Genomic DNA, 19,425 nt, shown 5'->3' with positions numbered 1-19,425 from the left:
TCAGGATGCTGCGCGCTCCTCCTGGTACCATTTACATCCCCAGAAGCGGTCAGTCCTGCAGTGCTGTCCTCTTGGGATCATTGCTGTGCCCGAGCCTCAACTCACCTTCCACATCACAGCCCTGCTTCTCGCAAGCGAGCTCTGGCTGCAGCCTGAACGCTGGCCCTGGAGAGCTCATGCATGGACCTTAGTGCTGGCGCTTGGGTCCTCAAAGAACTGACAAGTCTAAACAGCAGTCTTGGGTTTTTTTAAAATAGATATAACCCTTTGGAAATTCCTACTAAACCAGTAGCTGATTTTACTCTAAAAATGACACATTTTTATTGGTAGATGCAAACAACTTTAAGAGCAGATTTTTGAGCAGAAGAGACCCAGAAGCCAAAAGGCTGAGTTAGGAGATTCAAAGGTGTTTCACATCACATGAGGTAAAGCACCTACAAATCTTTCCTAACAGAAGCTTAAAAGCTGAGACCCACCTGGGGGCTTAGTTCCCGTGACACCTCAGGTTAAGTGTTACACCACTAAAATTCCTCCTTGAGCAATCTGGAGAGTTGTGATTAGTAATAATGTGAACCAATCATTTTTTCATGGCTGGCCTTCAAAGGAAATTGCAAGAGGAAGAAAAAAGCTGCTTTGTAATAGACTAAGACCAAGTGACACACTGCAGAATTGGACAGTATCACTCTCTGACTTTTCTTGAAGCTGGGAGTTACATATAGGATCCATATGCAGAGCAGGTCTGTGAGAGAACAGTGAAAATAAACCATGGCCTGTTTTCCTAGGAGGAGAAGAAAGAAAGAAAACTGTCTCCTATGAAATATATAGAGTTTGGTCACATGAGTGGGACCTGAATATAAAATCTACACCACCTGTAATCCCTTCAATCTGTGCTAGGAAACATGAAACAAACATAGTACAAGAATAAAACTAAACTACTTATTAAAAGCCTACGGTGTTTCTCCTCCTCCCACCTATTCCCTTTTCAAAAACATTTTCCTTCTGTCTGTGCTCATCTCATCTGCACTCTTCTTTCATTTTAGACAGTTGCTTTTTTCTTTTTTTTTTTTTTCCCCTTTTTTTTGGTCCATTCAAAGCTCTAACACAAGACAGAAGTGTTTGAAGCAGGGAAAGAAAGGGAGATAGATTAGCTCTGGCTGCAGCTAGCAACCACCGCGATGAGCCAGACAAAGAGGCCATGCCAGGAGGAGGAGGGAGCACAGAGCTACAGAGAGAACTCGGGAAAGCGCCTGCCTGTGACAAACTCCCTTTGGAGCTCTTCAAGGGGTGCCGGGCTGAATGCTCATGCTCATCACACAGCTTAAATCCCAGGACTGGCCTTATAAAAGCCGAGGGGTAGAAAGACTCCCTGATATACTCGCTGGCTCCGATTTTTGCAGGATTTGCAATTTTAGGTGAATAGCATAGCAGTCAACCTGCAGCCCTATCTATGGGTTCCTTGGAATTTCATGCTAGGCTGGAGGTCAGGGTGCCAAGCAGGCGAAGGCTGTCAGAGCAGTCACCTGCTACTGCACACAGCTTTACTTACCCAGAAACCTTTTTTAGGGGATTGGCCAGAACATTGGCCAACCATAATAATTAAATAATCCCCGACTGCAGTGACTTTGCCTTTGGGCCATCGTCGCTATTGGCCTGCCAACATAATACATTTTCCTTCCCCGGGATCACCTTTCACCAAAATGAAAACCTGCCCATATGTCATGTGCGGCACAAACAATCCAAAACATATTAGCAGCCCAGGGCAACCCTGATAAACATGACATAAGAGAATCCACTTGGGATATTCAGAGCATGCCACTGACCTGTTGGGGAATGCAGAGAAGGCAGGGGAAGCTCCAGTGGGTGCTTGCATTTGGAAAGCTGTCTGTCTCATTACCTAGAGACTGCAAGCCCAGAGTCCTCTGTTTTTAGAGGATAATGAAGAGACAAGGAGCAACTACTTGGAAGCAGCTTGTTTCTCCAGACTGAGCAGCTTGACAAGATCAAAAATCTTCTAGGCAACTCCTCTGTTATCAGATGATAATAATAAGATGACCAAGCCCCCCCCCAGACGTGTACCTTATCCCTTCTTTCCCTCGCTCTAGGTCCAACTCCTCTGAATTGTAGGACATAAGGTTTAGCTCAGGGCTCCAGGGCAAGCTCAGAAAGAAGCCTCATCAGACCCCCTGTCATATAAGGCACAAACCTGCTATCTGCAAAACAGTGAGACGCATTTTCATGTTCAGCCTTCTTTTGAGCTGGGCTTGTTCGTTTTTGCAAAAGAAGAAAATTTAGCACCGTTGAAAGGCCCTAGAAAGGTCCTGCCCTGGCTGCTGAGAACAGAAAAGGCCTCCACTGCTCACAGTTGGCATGGCAGCATCAGGAAACAGCAATGCAAGTTTGCCCAAAGGAGCACAGGCCCCAGAAACAGGGACAAGTGTTTGGGCATCTGGAAGGACCCTTGCCACTACAGGCAGCCATGGAAACAAAAAATAACAGATGAAGGGTGACAGCTTACGTTACAACATCATCACAGCCACAGCCTCCCCAAGAGGTGTCTATTCTTGCAGCCAGTTTAGTTTGCTATTTGTTCATCCGGATTTCACTACAGGCACAGTTGAAGTGTTCTCCCCATATGCTGGGTGTTGCCAGGGCAATCAGTGGGGTGACACGCAGACTTTGAAGCTATCCAGTCCAAAGATGAGGACACGCGGCCGTTTTTACTGCAAACCTCTCTAATCGCCGTTGGGCTGTTCAAGAACGACTTTGGCTGTACAAGAAATTCTCTAACGCATGGAAACATTAACATGCAAGTAGGAGCCGGACAATGCTAAGCAGCTCTCAGTGTCTCTAATTTAATAGGATGAACAGAAAAATTTCAATTTAGTGCATTTTCTACACACCAGTTTAAGATGTGTAGCATTCAGGAGGCACTGACTGGCACTGATAACACTATCACAGTCCAGAATGCATTAGAGAATATTGACACAGAAGTTTGATACACTTTTGAGTGCAGGACAAAACTACCATGTTCCACTGGAGACTGTGTCTCCTTTAAAATCTGCCCAGGCTTTGGGTCATCTGCCAACATCTTTAAAACCATGATTTTCTGTTTGCCTTTAGTATGCAATAGTTGTGTTCTGTTACTCAACTACATTAGAAAAGGGGTCAAAGATGTACTTAGGGCTGTAACACCCACACAGATGAACTTTCTAATCTGCACATTTAGCCTTCTGTGCGAAAAGTAAGGTATTACAGTGATTATTAAATAATAGCTGTTACATTTTTATCAATATTTGAAGTGCCTTTTTTTCCCCAAAAAAGTATTGTGTAGGAGTTAGGCGAACAATAAAATGTCCTCTGCTGAAGATACTGTTAAGAATTCTTATTTGCCAGACTTTCAATAATTAAAATCTGCCTAAATAAATTACTCCCTGCTGCCCTAAGTTAATTATGTAAAAAAGATATCATTCTTCGTGACTCTCTTGTTTTGATGATGATATTGAGTCAGACACCTAAAAGAACAATTAAATTCAATGCTAAGCAACTTATTTATGTTTGGCTTACCACTGTTATTAATAAGAACATTATTTTAGTGACTGCCCGCTGAGAGCTCAGCTCCTGGATAGCAGTTATTTTATAATTAATGTTTTCTTCCTACTGGCATGTTCTTCAACTCTCTTTCTTCGTATTCTTGGTTTTTCAAAGTACAGTAATGGTACTTAGTGCATCAGAAAGCCTTTGTTCAAGAGGAGTTTGAGCATGCAAGGAATTAGCATCACAACAGCATTATCGTTCATTTTTGTTAATAACTACTAGCCCTTCTACAATGCTTTTCCATGACTGGCTTCAGAGCTTAAAACACAACATTCAAAACTTTTACCTATATTTTACGGATAAGGAAACCGAGGCACAAAAAGAAGCGACTTATCTAAAACCTCCTAGTAAGCCAGTGGCAGAATCAGGAGCAGAGTTCATTTCTGCACTAATGCTTTCAGGTCCGAAAAAAATCAAGGGATGAATAGGAACAGAAGGGAACCCATATCAGTGGAGCTGCAATATCTACCAGCCATGGCTCTGCCTTAGAAATCATCCTATATTCTCACAGGTTGTGATTTCTCGAGCAGGGTGTGGACTTTGGCAAGGCAATCTGAGGAGAGTTGCACCGATTCCGTAGTACCGCTGGGCCTTCACTACACACATCCCGGGGGTTTCACCCTTCAGAATTCCCATTGTACAAGCTGAAAAAGGGCACAAAGCTGTTGCACACCTACAACCTGTGTGGTAACAATGACACATTCCCATTTTCACTGTTGCTATTGAAGAGCTTGATTTTTAAAACGACAGCAAACACATCAAAAAATACGTTATTTTAAGGTATGGATTAAAATAGGAGACCTTTGCGTAGGAAATTATATGGGAATTGAGACCTGACGTATCAAATGTTTAAAATGTGGAGAGACTGTGAGGAAGAACATGCCCATTCGTGAATTTGTTTGTAAGTGTGTGTCAGCTGCATGATGAAACCAAAACCGTCAATGCTTAGTGAGTCAGCATCCAAGCCAGCATCAGGACTGAGAGAGTTCATAGCATTTATGGAGAACATCTAGAGTCAAGGGGACAGGAATAAATACACGATGTGTTCAGTGTAGCACCTGGATGCACGAAGACTCAAAAGCCACCAGATGAAGCAGAGTCAGATGCTGTGCTTTTTTAATGCAAACATTTTTAAAGGCAGAAGAGGCTAGGCCAGGGGGAAAAAAAAAAATAAAATAAAATTAGCCTTCAGCAACTTCCTGCTCAAGAATCTAATGGGAACAGTATCTTGGATTCACCTGTCCTGGCTCTACTTCTGAGTGTATGCTTATGTATGTATTTGCAAGCCAGCTCTACAGTGAGTGAAAGAATTATGTTGAAAATTGGTACTATGTATTTTGAAATAAATGAAAATGTGGGACAAAACTTTCACAAACTCCTGCATCATGGCAGCTGAACTTCATTTAATTCCTCAAGAGCGTACACCCAGATTTGCATTTGACTTCAGTGTAGCCACGTGCTCATGGTTTACAGCGGAGTCCAAATTTCACCCCCCGTGTCTTGTATTCTAAAAAACTCAACTATTACTTCATTAAGCCTTACATTGTTTAAAAATAATTAATGTAGAAATATAACAGTTTGGGCAAAGACATACTGCAACTCAGTAGCAGAGCTGGCTGTAAAAGTCAACAAAGTTGTTCTGGGTTGGTTTACTGCATTTCTATTACAAGCTTCCATTCTGCAGTCCACCTTTTGTGTTACTCCTTTTCATTTACTTATCCAGCAGAAAAACAAGCTTTTCCCAAAGAACTTTTTATTTTATACTCCTCTTGAAGATATTCAGAGGATTTGCCTCCCAGGAAACCAGGAAGCCATCATTTTGTAAAGGCTATTTGAGCATTTGTTCACTAATACAGGTCCACTGCACCAAAGCAACTGGTCAACAAATAGAGGCTCCACTCTAATACAAGTAAATCTGAAGAAGTCATAAAACTTCTACAAACCTGTGAAGGGAGAACACCTAAGGGAAAGACACCGACCTCGTCCAACTCCTGCCGAAGCCAGGGGAGCAGCGCTGCCTATCGCTCCACAAGCACTGAGCCTAGCACAGACCTGTCTTTTCTAGCTCTGTCTCGGGCAATCCCGAGAGCCCTGGAGGAGACAAATGGATTTTAATTTTTTTTGGTGGGCAAGAACAAAACAGAAACCACTGGCAACAACATCCTGTCTTCTGTAATATGCCTGGGGCTCACTGTACAAATAAGCTTTCCATTTTAATCTTCCTAATGCTATTTTTAGAACATATTGGCAGTGCCAGATGTCTCTTTCAGAGGCTGGACTCTAGAGCTGAAGTTAGATTTATAGCCATGTGCTTGCTGGCCACAGATGTTGAAGACGACAGGCCTGTGGGAAAAGCCCCCCATTGTTAAGATGACATTGTTCAAAATAGTTACTCACAGCATCTTGAGTATTTCAACATAACAGCCAAGGATCCTGTCTGCCTGGGCACTCAGCTCGATGCTCATGGTGCTGCAGGTAGGACTGACCATCAAGCAGTCAATCAGGTTGGGCTCGCTGTCATTGCCAACGTTGGCTGTCATCTTCTGATTAGCTGTGTTGTTACGCTCCACTTCCACGTGGATCTCATTCGAAGTGACAATAACTGGTTTGAGACGGGATTCAGTCAAGGTGGCCTCTTGAGAGACCAGGTCAGGACTTGTGTGAAGAAGGCGGAGGGGGAGATTAGGCTTTCGGTCACACTGCTGCTGGCAGCCATTCCGAATTTCCTTCAGGCTTGGCGAATTGTCTCGACTGAATTTTAAAAATAAACAAATTATTTCAATAGACAGACATAACAGCAGAGAGCAGGAGAGAGAGTACAACACTGAGAAGCCAAGATCTTTTGCAATTTCCCACTGCATTTCACCCCAGCCCACCGGATTGCTTTCTCCTATGTAATCAGATTACTGAAATCAATTAAAACATTAAAAGGCTCCAACAGGACTGTTCTGCAGCCCCTATTCTACAAAGATTCAAGCTTTTCATTACTCTAATTGACGTGCCAGTTTAGTCTAAAGGTGAACTTTCCCATACGAGTTGTGCAAAGCTGTAACAGAATCCATGCCCAAGTATGTATCTGGCTACAGTACATGCCCAGACATTTGTCTGCAGCCCTCGCGTCTGGAATTTTTGTCGGACACTAAGCAGCCCCTGTCCGTGCTCTACCATGAGGAAAGTCAGATAGGCATAAACAAACAGGAAACATAGCAGAGGGGAACCCTCAGCGTCTACTGGAAACTGGCTCATGGGTGAAGAACTGCAGCATCTATTTTGCAGTAAGTCAGGAATCAAATTTTCCACAATAATGGAGACAGCACTGTGAAACCGGCTCAGGTTCAAAGCTATAGATACACAGGGGTTTGCAGACAACCCCTCCTTGAAGATCTCACCCTTCCCTTTGCTTTAGGTGTAACACACACTTCATGTGCCAGAAAGGGAGCAAAATGGACACTGCTCTGGGTAGTGCGTAATTCCCAGAGACTCTTGTGGAGCACTCTCATCTTCTGCTGGCCTACAAAGGCTGGTCACGGCTGCAGTCTGCCTTAGACGAAAATCTCAACAGTAGCCATGATTAGCGTGCAGCTGGCTGTTGAGCTTCATCCTAGAAGTTACTGCAGCTTGCAGTACTTCTGTACTGGGAACTGCTGAGCTCCTTGCATCACCAGCACTGCCCCCATTTTCAAGCATGGGAGCCAAAGATGTGCAATAACAGATTGCCATGGTCTTTGGCTCAAAACATGCCACAGTGAGTACAAGTCAATGAAGGTTCAGCATCTTTCAGTTTTTCAAGCACACAGTGTAACAAATACAGTCACATATCTACAAAAACATGCGATTGACCAGAACTCCCACATGTAACGCTAGCAATGAGCAGAGTGAGAACGAAGACACGCTCTCACATACCCACACCCATGCTCACACAGATCTTGTTTACAGATGCCATGGATTTGGAAGTGAGCAACATGCGGTCAGCTGGGAATTCATACTGACCTGTTGATAAATTCCTCGTAACACGAATAAATGGCTGCTAAGCAGACAGCTACAAGATTTGGCAGGACCCTGGGATGGGGGCATTGTCCAGTTGGACCGTGCATGCTGAAAAACAAAACCCAAGATGACATCATTGTGAGGAAGATTTCTGTGGGCAAAAACAGTCAGACAGAACAGGGTGCTAGAACTGGATAGACAGCCTTGGGGAATCTTCAGAAGGGCCATAACAGAGAGTTATTTTAACCTTGTAAATGCCTACCCAATGGCCCTATTTATGAATAGGGCTAAGCTGCATCCTTAGTTTATTTGATGCGCTATCTCTACAGTCCCCCCAAAATCTCACACACAGCTGAGCGTTATGTGGTCCAAAGTCAATGGGAATCTCTGTAAAGGCTCTGAACCTCAATGTATAAAAAGAATGTACGCGCAGCAAAGGCCATTTGTTTCCAGTGTGTAACTAGGCAGAAAACCCCAGCCATATTTGAGAATTAGTTTTAAAAAAAAAAAAAAAAAAAAAAAAAAGAAGAACAGACTTCAGCAACATTGCCTCATGGACTCTTCTCATTTATTTGCTGTTTGCCAGTACCAAAAAGCACCAGCTACCCTTAATAGCCAGTAAAGAGATGAGCAGGGCTGGGAGAAGTAACACAGCGAAGCATGTACACAGGACTGGAAATACACCATAAATGAAATGTAACTAACCTATGAATAAACTTCTTCACCACCTCCATTCCAGCATTCAGCTCATTCAAAGCCAGAATATACTCCTGAGTAAACAGCCGCAACCGAGGGCACTTCCCAAAATCCTGTCCAAAAAGGAGAGACTCAGTGAAGATGGTGAAACATGCCTGCAATGTACATCGAAACTGTGGGTTTTCAAAAGAAATCAACTCAAACACAACTGAATTCACTTTATTACGCTGACAGCTTCAAGAGCACAGTATCACTGTATGCTGAAGTAATATTCTTCCCACTAATAATGACATGCTTTCCAGTTCTCCTCTTTCCCCCATGCCCACCTTGAAACAAAAGACATGTTTAATGGGAAAAAAAAAATCCTACCTGCACTTACATTTCTTTTGTACACTTCACTTTGTACCTTTATTTTGAAATGCGTTTTTGTTGTTTTGCATTTTTGCTTCCACTCATAACTGCAGTTTTCTAGAACTGCAACTCAAAAACAATTTACTTCCATGTTTGACACCATATCTATTCTGGATTTCGAATGAATCTTTTTGACATGCGATCAACAAGTGACCAAGTATAAAACCAGAGTCAGTTCTTTCTCCAGGGATTTACTCCAGCTACAATGCAAATTTGACAAGTGAGCTCAACAGTCACTTTCTTTAAATCCTGCAGTCGGAAAGGCACCTGCTAACTGAAATCCTGCATCTCCTCACATCACCTGCTATTTTTAGATGTGAAAGGAGTAAAATCTGGTGAGTGTTATTCCACAGCACATTTCTTCACATTTACACAGGTGTAACGTTATTACACAGGTGTTACAGATCTACAAAGCTACATTTCCAAGCAGTGAACAAGGCCCACTGAGGACAAACAAGCCCTCCCAGTTCTCCCTCAAGCAGCTGGCTGTGGAAGAAGAGTAACCCTGAAAAAATAACTGGCAACTGAAATTTTAAAGAAATGCCACAAGCGGGAACGAACTGGTGGACTGTAGAAGGGAAGATACACTCCCAAAGCACTGAAACCTTCTGTTACTTATTTTGATTTCGGGCACAGCTATAGCACAACCTGTATTAACATCTCATAGGTTTTACAGCTAGAGAAAATTACCAAAAATGTGAATACAAGCCTAGGCAAAACAATGTCTCCTTCAAGTCTAAGCGTCACTCTTTGCTAGTACTGAGTGGCTACCTGGCAACTTCACCCAGCAAAGGGTGGATGATTCCACAGCTGGTATTACAATTAAAATCATTAAACTTCTAAAAACTCCTTCAGGCAGGTGCAGATACACTTGGTTCAAAGGCATGAGACCATGTGTGCTTTGTATATGATTTGGTGCCATTTAATTTCATGAACGCTCCTTGCAAGGTAGCTTTTGCAGTTGCAATTTATGAATTTTTTCAACCTGTGTAGGTGTCCTAACATTGTTAGAACAAAAGTCCAAGAGATCATAAAGAGGATGTCATTGCTGACTGCTCCAAAATAAAATATCTCTCTAAATATAATATGATGTCCTGTCACCATATCAGGTACAGAAATATACACACTATCAACATTGGTTGTTCCCTAAAAAAACAAAACAAAACAACAACAACAACAACAAAAAAAACCCCAACCAATAGTCCTTATATTCAAACATTTGGGCTGAGCCTACAAACAGCTGAAATCCAAAGGTACTGAGAGGTTGCTGAGCACCCCCCAAACAACTCGGCATACAAAAGTCTCCAGTCCTGCATGTAACCAGTAGTATCAGCAAGACAAAAAGCTATCCTCGTTCTTTTCAGATTTCAAAATGATAGATAAATGATAGATAAAGGCACTCTCTCCCCATTTTATAGGTGGGAAACTGTGGAACAAAACTTGTCATGAACTCATCAAAGACCACAGAGCAAATTAGCAGCAAAGGTGGGAACAGACAGCTAGGCCTCCTGCTCCAAGCACGCTGAATTGCATGGGGCCTCCTAAGGTTATGAAGTTTACTGCCAACAACACTGTCCCCCTAAAGGATAACTTTATTTACATGCGCACACACACACACACACGTTCTCTAAAAGACTATTCAGTACAGAAGTCCCTGGAGAGCAGTAAAGTGCCCAAATCCACTCCAATTAATATATGACACCATAAATTCTCTGACTACACGCTGCGGTACAGACATGTTGATTTTCAATCTGCAAATGTTAAGTATGGTAAATATACCCAATTCTCTGAAGCTAACCAAATACAAGCATTACACTATGCATTTAGATTTTATTTGAGACCCCTCAAGAGCTCTGGATGCTTTAAAAAAATCAGTCCAGAATCCAAGAATAACATTTACAGAATATTTCATTGAACACTACAGAATATTCAAAAATGTTTACATGTCTGCAGAGTACAGGCACAGAGCCAGGAATATGACCTTTTTGCCATCTTGGGCTTTCTACCTAGTTCTGTAAACTCAAGCAGTTAAATAATAATACTGTTGTAAAAACAAGAAATATGAACTGTTTTCTACGGGGTTCACGCTGTACACAGCAGGACAGCAGATGGTCTCTAAAATTGTATCGGTTAGTGAAAAGGAGTTGATTGTGTAGTTACAGAGGTATGAGACCGATCCTTGAGATCACAGCCAAGTCAACTGTCTTAAATATTTTATTTTCTTTATTTGTTACTCTGCCACAGCATTGTGAAGTAAAACTTCTTTATGTAACTTAAAAACCATGGCAGGAAACTTAAGACGCAACAAAGGATGGAGGGCTGGTAAACACTCAGACCTCTCTTAGGAAAGGAATATGGATCATGCAAGAATATCTTTAGAGTCAGGGCGGGGGCGGCGGGAAACTGGTATATGGAGTAGAGAGAGCAAAGCTGGCAGGTCAGTCTCCTAGCATTTATTTCAATCACTAGCGAGGAACTGATCGGCAATGAGAAGAGAGGAAGCAGCCTGGGAGAGAACAATCAAAATGACAGAGTACACGATTCCTGGAATGAGAAGGAATAAGAATAGCAGAAAAGCATAAGGAAATTCAGGAAACCTAGGTAAGAACTCATTGGACATGAGTCTAAAGAAACATGGAAATCCAGAGAGCAGGGGGTGTCTTACAGAAAAAATGTTGAGGGCCTAAACTCAAAATCAACAACATCCCTATTCTGATTTTGTTATTTAATTGATTTTAAACCATTATAACTACAAGGATGGCATGTGGGAAGTAAATTAAGGAGCCAAGAGCCAAGTGGGAGAGAGCTGGAGCTGCATATGCTGGCACTGCTGCCAAAAGAAACGTTCCTCAAATCATGACTTTGCTTAGATGCTTTTGAAAGTCCCACTGAATGCTTATTAGTTCTGCATTTATAAAGCAACACACGATTACATGCAGCACTCACAGTTTGGGGGGTTGGATTTAGATATCACAGTGCTTTGTGTGTTACAGGCAATAAAGCAGCTGCTAATTACGAAAGCTATCACAGTAAAACTTCTCCAAACTGACCAAGTTCCCGTACCACGTGCACTCACCATGTTGTGTTTAAGAATCCTCTGTACCACTGGTGTGAACACTTCTATCACAACCATGGACCGCGGGCGCTCTCGGCAGTGCTGTAACAAACAACAAGTCATTTTTGTGAGCTGCAGAAATTATGAAGATAGGTCTCCTCTGGCTTCACACCAAGATTAACAAGATCCAAGGGCTAAATGAATCTTCCCTGGGATTAGGGTACTCGTAAAACCGCTCTCTCCTATGGATTTGCTGGCATCTAACAGAAGTTTACCATGGGAGCTCATGAACAAGTTCCTTTCCCTACTGCCTATTCTTCACAAAACTCACTGGAATGTAGTATTTTAGGGACTTCTACCCCTTTTGTCAAATTTGGTTGAAACTTGCCAACAGTTTTAAAAGTAAAGGGGTTGAGGACAAAAAGATATGCAGACACAGGCAGTGTAATGGCATAGACTTCCTTTCCTTGGAATCCAGGCTAAAAACCTGTGGTGGATCTTGGAGGGTACCAACAAGCCACTCTCCCATCACAGGCTAAAACATACAATCATAACGTATCAGTCAGAGTAATTTAGGTTGGGAAGGACCCTTGGAAGTCATCTGGTGCAATCCCCCACTCAAGGCAGGGTCAGTTTTGAAGACGCATTAGCCTGCTCATTAGCCTTGCCCATTTCAGTTCTGAATAGCTCTGAGGAGGAGGAGTCCATAACCTGTTTCCCTTCCTGCAACTATACACAGCCCATCCCACACATTTAAAGATAATTAGGTGCCCACCTCTGATGGAGACCAAAGATAAAAACACTCAGGAATAAAAGTGCCTTCAGTCCAACCCTAAGACTGACTTATAAAAATGCAACAATCAGGAGTTTCTGAAACTTGACTTAATTTCTGTAGGAAGAAGCTGCTGATTAATAACTCTGGATAGGAATTATAAGCAGCATCCAGAACATTTGACCAATGCATACCCAGTCATCAGTAAGCAAATGTAAGTAGACTTGAAACTGAAACACAAACAGGCCTAGAGAAAAAGTAGTATTTTCAAATCCAGAAGCTTTGCAATCCAATGTACTCAGATGTTTATGGAAAAGAGTCAAAACGCAGCACAAGCATGGATTTACCAGGAAAGAGAATGGGTCCTTATGATCTTCCCACTGCCATTACCCAATTACACAACACCGTTAGGGCCGAGTTGTGCACCACATTACCAACTCATCTGAACACAGTGACTCCAATGATTATTGCATTAGCTAAATAGAACATGCAGTAGGACATCTCTTGTACCCAGACTGGGGTGCGGGAGTCTGAAGATTTTAACTCTCACAGAGTATCAGGACTATGCAGTCTGATGTGCTAAAGATATGGTTCTATTTGTCATAATGGTGCTCTTAACTATTCCAATATCATTGCTTGTTGACCAAAAACTGAAATCAATTTGGGCATGAGGTAGGGAGTTAAAGAAAAAAAACCAACCACCCCCTCAAAGAACTACACTCATATACAACTATGAGATTTCAGGAAGCAAAGGTGCTCTGATACCTTGCAGAAGAATTCACAGAGGTCAGGGGGAGGATGGTTGTTTTCCAGCAAAGGTGCAATTGCCTTTAAAAAGAAAGAGAGAGAAAAATTTAATTAGAGGACTGCAACTAGAGTAAGCATTTTGCAGGGAAATATTTTTCGGGGGTGGGTGAAGGGGGGAAGCTCACTTTTAAAAATGAAGGACAAAAGCATCAATAGAGAAATTAATGGTTTACATTAAAACAGGAGCAGATCAATTGGTTTAGGATGTAAAACAGCAAGGATGAATCTGGCTCACTGTTTCAGTTATAACATCTCCCTAGAAGAAAAAACTGAAAACCAACACACACACACCCCCTTTATAAAAAAGTTTGAGCTCTTTTTGTGAGAAATAACTCACTAAAACTAACATAGCACTGTTCTTACCTTGGAGGACCCTATTCATCAAAATCAAGCATCTAACTTTGTGAAAGCTGAGATCGACCATTCCTTCTTTGTTGCTACGCAAACCAATGTGTTTATGCTCGGTAAATGCATTAGAGGTCATACCTGCCACTGAGGGTGTAATGAACTTATGTTGTTGTTACTTCCTCTGTAAATTAGAAAATGGTGCTAGAACAATGTATTCTCTCTATGTGATGGTGCCTTCGGGCTTTTCCAGTCTTGAGCTAAAGGGATTCCCAGTACCCATTTAAAAGTAAGACTCTAAACATAGCAGCTAGGACATTTTGTATTAAGGAACGGAACACCAGATATTTTATCTGGATGGCATCTGGAGTTTTACTAAGGCAGTCTGCTTTAGGTTTTGCTCTCACTCTCATCTCCTTAAGGATTTCAGCCCCAGTGAGTCTGCTTGCAATAACTGTGTTTCACAAGAGCCACTTTCACACAAAACCAGGTCAAGATTAATGTGAATTTTAACAATCAAACCCAACCACATCTGCAAAGATCTGTTTTGGTTACACATAATGTTTGTGAAGTTTCTGCTCATTATTTGTGCCATCCTTCTGACTGTTCACTCTTCCACTGGTGGTGGTCCAGCAACAGTGGACTGACGGAGAATGCGACACTATTCAGTGAGACTAGAATATCCTCGCTACCCATCCAACACCTGAGCTAAAGATCTCCCTTGAATCCATCATCTTTTGGAGTGTTTGCTGTAAGACCTGCCAAACCACAGGAGCCATGTATTGCAAAATCACCAAGTGTTTATACCTCTCCGGTAACTGTCAGAGGATCACTGCATCAGAGATGTAACTAGCTGGTTGTCAGCCTATGAAAAATGAGTTTTATCATTTCAGCCCAGTCCTTACTGAATGCAGGGAATAATCACAACAGACACTATCAAGTGGGTCACGGCTCCGCCTGTACAGTCAGTGTGGAAGAATGACAGCATGAAAACAGCCTGTATTTTCCTTATGCGCACTGTGGTTAAAAGCAGAAACTTGCTGTCTCGCATTGCCCAGCTATGGCAACGTGTGCTTCCCCTTCCTTACCGGGAAGGGATCAGTTGCAATATTGATCTGTTCCAGTACCATCTAGAGAAGGAAAGCTGGTTCCATCTCCACGGCAAAGCACTGCGTACTTTTAAGATACTACACACATACACAGCATTAGCGATACTTCCTAAGAATAGCACAGGTTAGCTGTGTAACAGCAGTGAGCTCTGAATGCCCAGAAACTGCTGTCTCCTTAATGGTTCAGGCACAACCTACAGAAGGGCAGGACTTGAACTGAAGAAGCCATCACCCAGAACTGCTGAATAATGTAGGCTGAAAGGACCTTTGGAGGCCACTTGGTCCAACCTCCCTGCTCACAGCAGGGCCACCCTACATCTTTTATTAAAAAAATCCTTCCTCCAGTTGTAACTGGAGGCCTGAATTACCCTTGGCACTAGAGTAAAATGAAAGCTGTAGCAGAGATCAAAAAAAAGTAAATGTCACTTCAGAAACTTATCTTGGTGACTGATTCCAGCTAAAACGGTATCTTAAGCAGCCGTTAAACACAATTGACACCTACTGGCAGCTACATGCCACCTTGTCATTTTGCAGAAAGAGTCACATAGACATGATACATCATGTGGTGGTGAGGTTCTAGATTAGATTACTGGGAAAATCTCCTGGAAATTGCCAGCGACTGAAATTAAATTACAGTGATGGGGAACCAAGTTCCACCTCTGACAAATTGTTGAGATCTTACATTTTGTTGCACAAGGAAGAGAGCTGCCATTTGATTCGCTTATTTCTATGTCTAAATAAATGCAACCTACAGAAAAGAAAAAAGTTGAAGAGGATATTTTTATAAATCAAGTAAGCAGGGGGTTAAACTGCAGTGACACGTACACATATCCACACTTACAAAAACAACCACTTGCTCACATACCATCAGCAATGGAGACATTCTGTATATGGTAGCATTAGCCCCTCAGGAAACTACTAAGCCTAAGGGTTTTATAGGGCACATCTGGAAACAATGTTTTTTGACTACTTAAAGTACATATATAGATACAAACATTGCGCTGTGTAGCCTAGTAAGGAGACCATTTTGGGACATAATTAACCCTCAACATGCTGTGCTGTCTCATATAAGTTGACAAGGAGATTTTATTGTTACTCATCTATGAAACAAGGAAAGAGGAATGGCAAAACCACACAAAAACCAGTAGAACAAATGGGTTTGATCCTGCCTAAGTTCACCAGCATTGGTGGAAATGCTTTCATATTTGCCATACTTTACCGGGGCAGAGGCAAGCATTAACAGAGCGTTATCAAACAATACAGATTTGTCCTCAGATTTTGACAAAAGATACTCACCACAATAATGCTCTCGTGGTCTTGAGTGGTTAAGTTGTTGTTCTGAAAGAGTTGAATAGAAGAAATGAATGAGCAAAGAATACTCTGAGTTGGCACATCAGCATACACAGTCCTCTTAGCTACCACCAGACACGAGGAGAAAGGCTCAAGACTGCAATTGCTTATTTTCAGAATAAAATTAATCAAATTAAAATAATTCTCTTAAAGAAGGTGGTATACTATCTGCTATGAGGGGCTGTGCAAGCTTCCATTTCTCCCTCAGCACCTTCAGATTCAAGCCACCCCAGCCATGAAAACTGAGCATACAAACACCAGGATGCCAGAGAAGGTCTCAATCAGCTGGGAAATTAACGCTAGCCATACATTTCTTAAAAATGTTTGCTTAAGACAGGTTGTATGTTTCTAAGAAAATTAATAAAAGGATTGTTGTGGTGTTGTATACCATTTGTTGGTAGTAAACTAACTGCTGCAGTTTTCCTGAAATTCCTTCTTCAAACACGGAACCAGTAAAAGCCAATGCATTTACTGGAAGTCACCTATGCAAAACACTTTACTTTTGGCTTTCTCAGCAGTATGATCCATTCAGAGGTTACAAAGTTCTGAGTTGCCAAGATCTTCGCCTGCTGCAAGAAAAAAAGCTAGCAACTTTTTTGCTTATCACAAATCTTTGTACGTCAGAACTAAGACGTAAAAACCTGCTTGGCATTACACTTCCTGAGCATGAAAAGTTAACTATTTGAAACAGATGCTATAAAAGGAGGATAGACATCTCTGAAGAAGGAAAATATTTTTCTTTGATGGAACTGGTAATAATAAAATAGCTGCACAATTAATTTATTGGTATATACATATTGCTACAAGAATTATCAGTCATGCAAACAAAGCCAATGGAATAGAAGTCAAGGGGAGTTTTACCATTGACTTGAAATAAGACATGAATCAGACCCATATTAAATTTACCATAAATCAACAACAACAACAACAACAACAAAAGCCTCAAGAGAAATGTGTTTTGTTTTGTGTCTAGAAATCTACCTAACATGGGTCAAATTCTCCTTCTCCTCAACAAGTACAAATTCCACTCAAGTCAGCTGAAGTCACGAGCAGACTCAAAGGCAGAATTTTGAACAGCCCAGTTAAAATGAAACCCACCCACAAACTTTTAACTGTTTGTCTCTCTTCTAAATGTGACAGTGTCTTGCAGGAGCACTGCTGAGGTCATACCTCTGAGAGCAGTTTTGAGACGATCTCCAGTGGTGCTTGGTGAATGGAGTCATCCTGAAGCGGAGACGTCAGCGCCATGTCCACCAGCGTCCTGATCTCCTTCAATACCACCTCCCAGCGGCTGGGGTTACTGAGCACCTTTTTGTACTTGTAAATCTTTTTCTGCAAGAAAAATGAAAAGGTCACACTGACACCGCCATAAACCCCTTGAAAAAACTGACTGGATATGTGCTTCCTACATGCAACTGTCAAGTAGGCTGTTCTGTATTTTGAGTTTTGCCTTTTCTGTTTGCTGAAAAGCTGTACTTAAAACATTTAAATGAAAAAGAAAACCTTATATGTCTAAACAAATTTCTTCTGTGGAAGCAATGGAAAACTGTGACTCCCTTTTTTTTTATTTTAAAATAAGTTTTTAAACTCCAGATAATCTTTCTTTCCATCATCTCCTCTTGCAAACACCTTATTCCTCAGGCTAATAGCAGATACCTGCTATGACACTGTTTCCAAAGCTGCAGGTCCTTTTAAAGGGAGCTAGTCATTAAGAATGGGGGAGAGAGAGAGAGGCCATCAAAACATCATTCTACAGGTACTTTACTCTACATTACTAATTGGTGAATTGGCACTCAGAATGAATTAAAATCAATTTCATCAAAGTGAAAATTCCAGTAGACCCACAGGCTTTTTTTTTACTTCTGGCTTGAAGGATCCTGAAAAGTCATGTTATCACCCTCCAGCTGTAACAGAAACTGACTTGTGAAGTATCCAAGTCTTCCATGCAACAGCATTTCCACGCTCAAGAAAAGCATTCCTGACTGCCTAATCCCACCTCCCCCAGTCCTCTGCATGCTCCTGCACTACTTCTGGCTGTGCCCAAGCTATTTCACCAATTGTCCCGTCCACAAACCAGCTGGATAAGCAAAAGGCAACTCCTACCTCCTCAGCAGCCATGTTGCCACAAATGACTGGAATAAAGGCTGCTTTGTATTATAAATAGTATTCTTTAGAGAAAACCCACCCTCCTAAATTCCCAGAGGTGGCTTGATGAAACTCTCGAAGTTCACGGAAACGATGACGAGCGTTAAAACACCACTCCCGATGACAACACGAAGCGCGCACCAGAACCAGGAGAGGCTTGCCAAAGCCGGCAGCGCTGGAGGCACCGCACGGCCACGGAGCTGGCAGGGATGGAGCTCTGCTGCCTGACGGAGAGCAACCGCCAGGACCACAGCGTTTTGTTTAGCTCACATGCCCTTCCACTCCTCTCTGTGCTCGAATCTGGTCCTCTGCTCAAAGGGAAGTCAAGAAGTCTGGATACATCCTCAGGTTTATTAAATGACACAGGCTGGGTACTTCTCTGTTTACACAAAAACATCAGTGTTTTGCACTAAAAACGGATCTTGCATTGCTCAGCGGCATTTCCAGGGAAATCACAAGAACTGCCCATGTCGTGCAGCTTGCAGATTCAGCTGCACATTTTGGGCTATACGTCACCAGTGTAATAAAGGCAAAGGACTTTGCAAAGGGTCAGTCTGCTTTGTTTTGTTTTGTTTTGGAGCTTTGCCGCTACCCGGCATTTCCCCCTCCACTCGCACAGGGCAGCGCCTGCAGCATGAACAGGCTGGCTCTCTGCTTATCAGCCGCTTCCTTCCCACCGTAGCAGCAGATCTAATGCTCAACAGAAAACACAGTCACCTCCGTAACCTATCTGAAACACGAGAGAAGAGAACAATACAGAAAAATACAGATTTCGGATGCCTTGGGTTTGTCAACGTTGTTAGAGGGGAGAGAAGAGGGTGGCACTGGGCTGACATGTGAAGGCTGATAAAGCCTTCCAATTATCTTTTTAATTAAATTCATGCAAGTACAATAGCACGCTGGCAGTAATTCACACTTGCAGTGCATTTTAAGCCACTGAAAAGCTAAAGGAACATAAAAACACATGCCGCAGACACTATCAAATGTGTTTGGGATTTCAGAACTGAGCAAAAATCTTTGTACTTCTGAGCTCCTTGGGGCAGAGAGGGTCCACCGGCATTTTTAAGCTACCAGAACTACTTCTACCAACATCACAGACTTCTTGTACTCTTTAGGAAACTTGAATCAGAGAGTTTAATTTCTCTTATTCATGT

General features: G+C 42.2%; 1 protein-coding gene across 2 annotated transcripts in view; it reads right to left on the bottom strand.

The window, feature by feature from the left end:
- CMIP (c-Maf inducing protein) overlaps nt 1–19,425 on the bottom strand; it is a 140,055-nt gene that overhangs the window by 19,840 nt on the left and 100,790 nt on the right. For both annotated transcript variants that reach the window (XM_087740165.1, XM_087740167.1), the window contains exons 4-10: nt 17,297–17,458; nt 16,073–16,114; nt 13,281–13,343; nt 11,765–11,845; nt 8,287–8,390; nt 7,585–7,689; nt 5,992–6,345 (exon numbers count right to left, since the gene is read on the bottom strand). In XM_087740165.1, the coding sequence (XP_087596291.1) occupies nt 5,992–6,345; nt 7,585–7,689; nt 8,287–8,390; nt 11,765–11,845; nt 13,281–13,343; nt 16,073–16,114; nt 17,297–17,458 (911 nt within the window). The remainder of the gene's footprint in view (nt 1–5,991; nt 6,346–7,584; nt 7,690–8,286; nt 8,391–11,764; nt 11,846–13,280; nt 13,344–16,072; nt 16,115–17,296; nt 17,459–19,425) is intronic.

This window comes from Nipponia nippon, unplaced genomic scaffold, assembly GCF_047370975.1.
Source record: "Nipponia nippon isolate SJK-2023a ecotype South Korea unplaced genomic scaffold, ASM4737097v1 scaffold_7, whole genome shotgun sequence".
Taxonomy (NCBI): Eukaryota; Metazoa; Chordata; class Aves; order Pelecaniformes; family Threskiornithidae; genus Nipponia; species Nipponia nippon.
The sequence above is the reverse complement of the archived record's forward strand: the minus strand, read 5'-3'. Positions and strand labels throughout refer to the sequence as shown.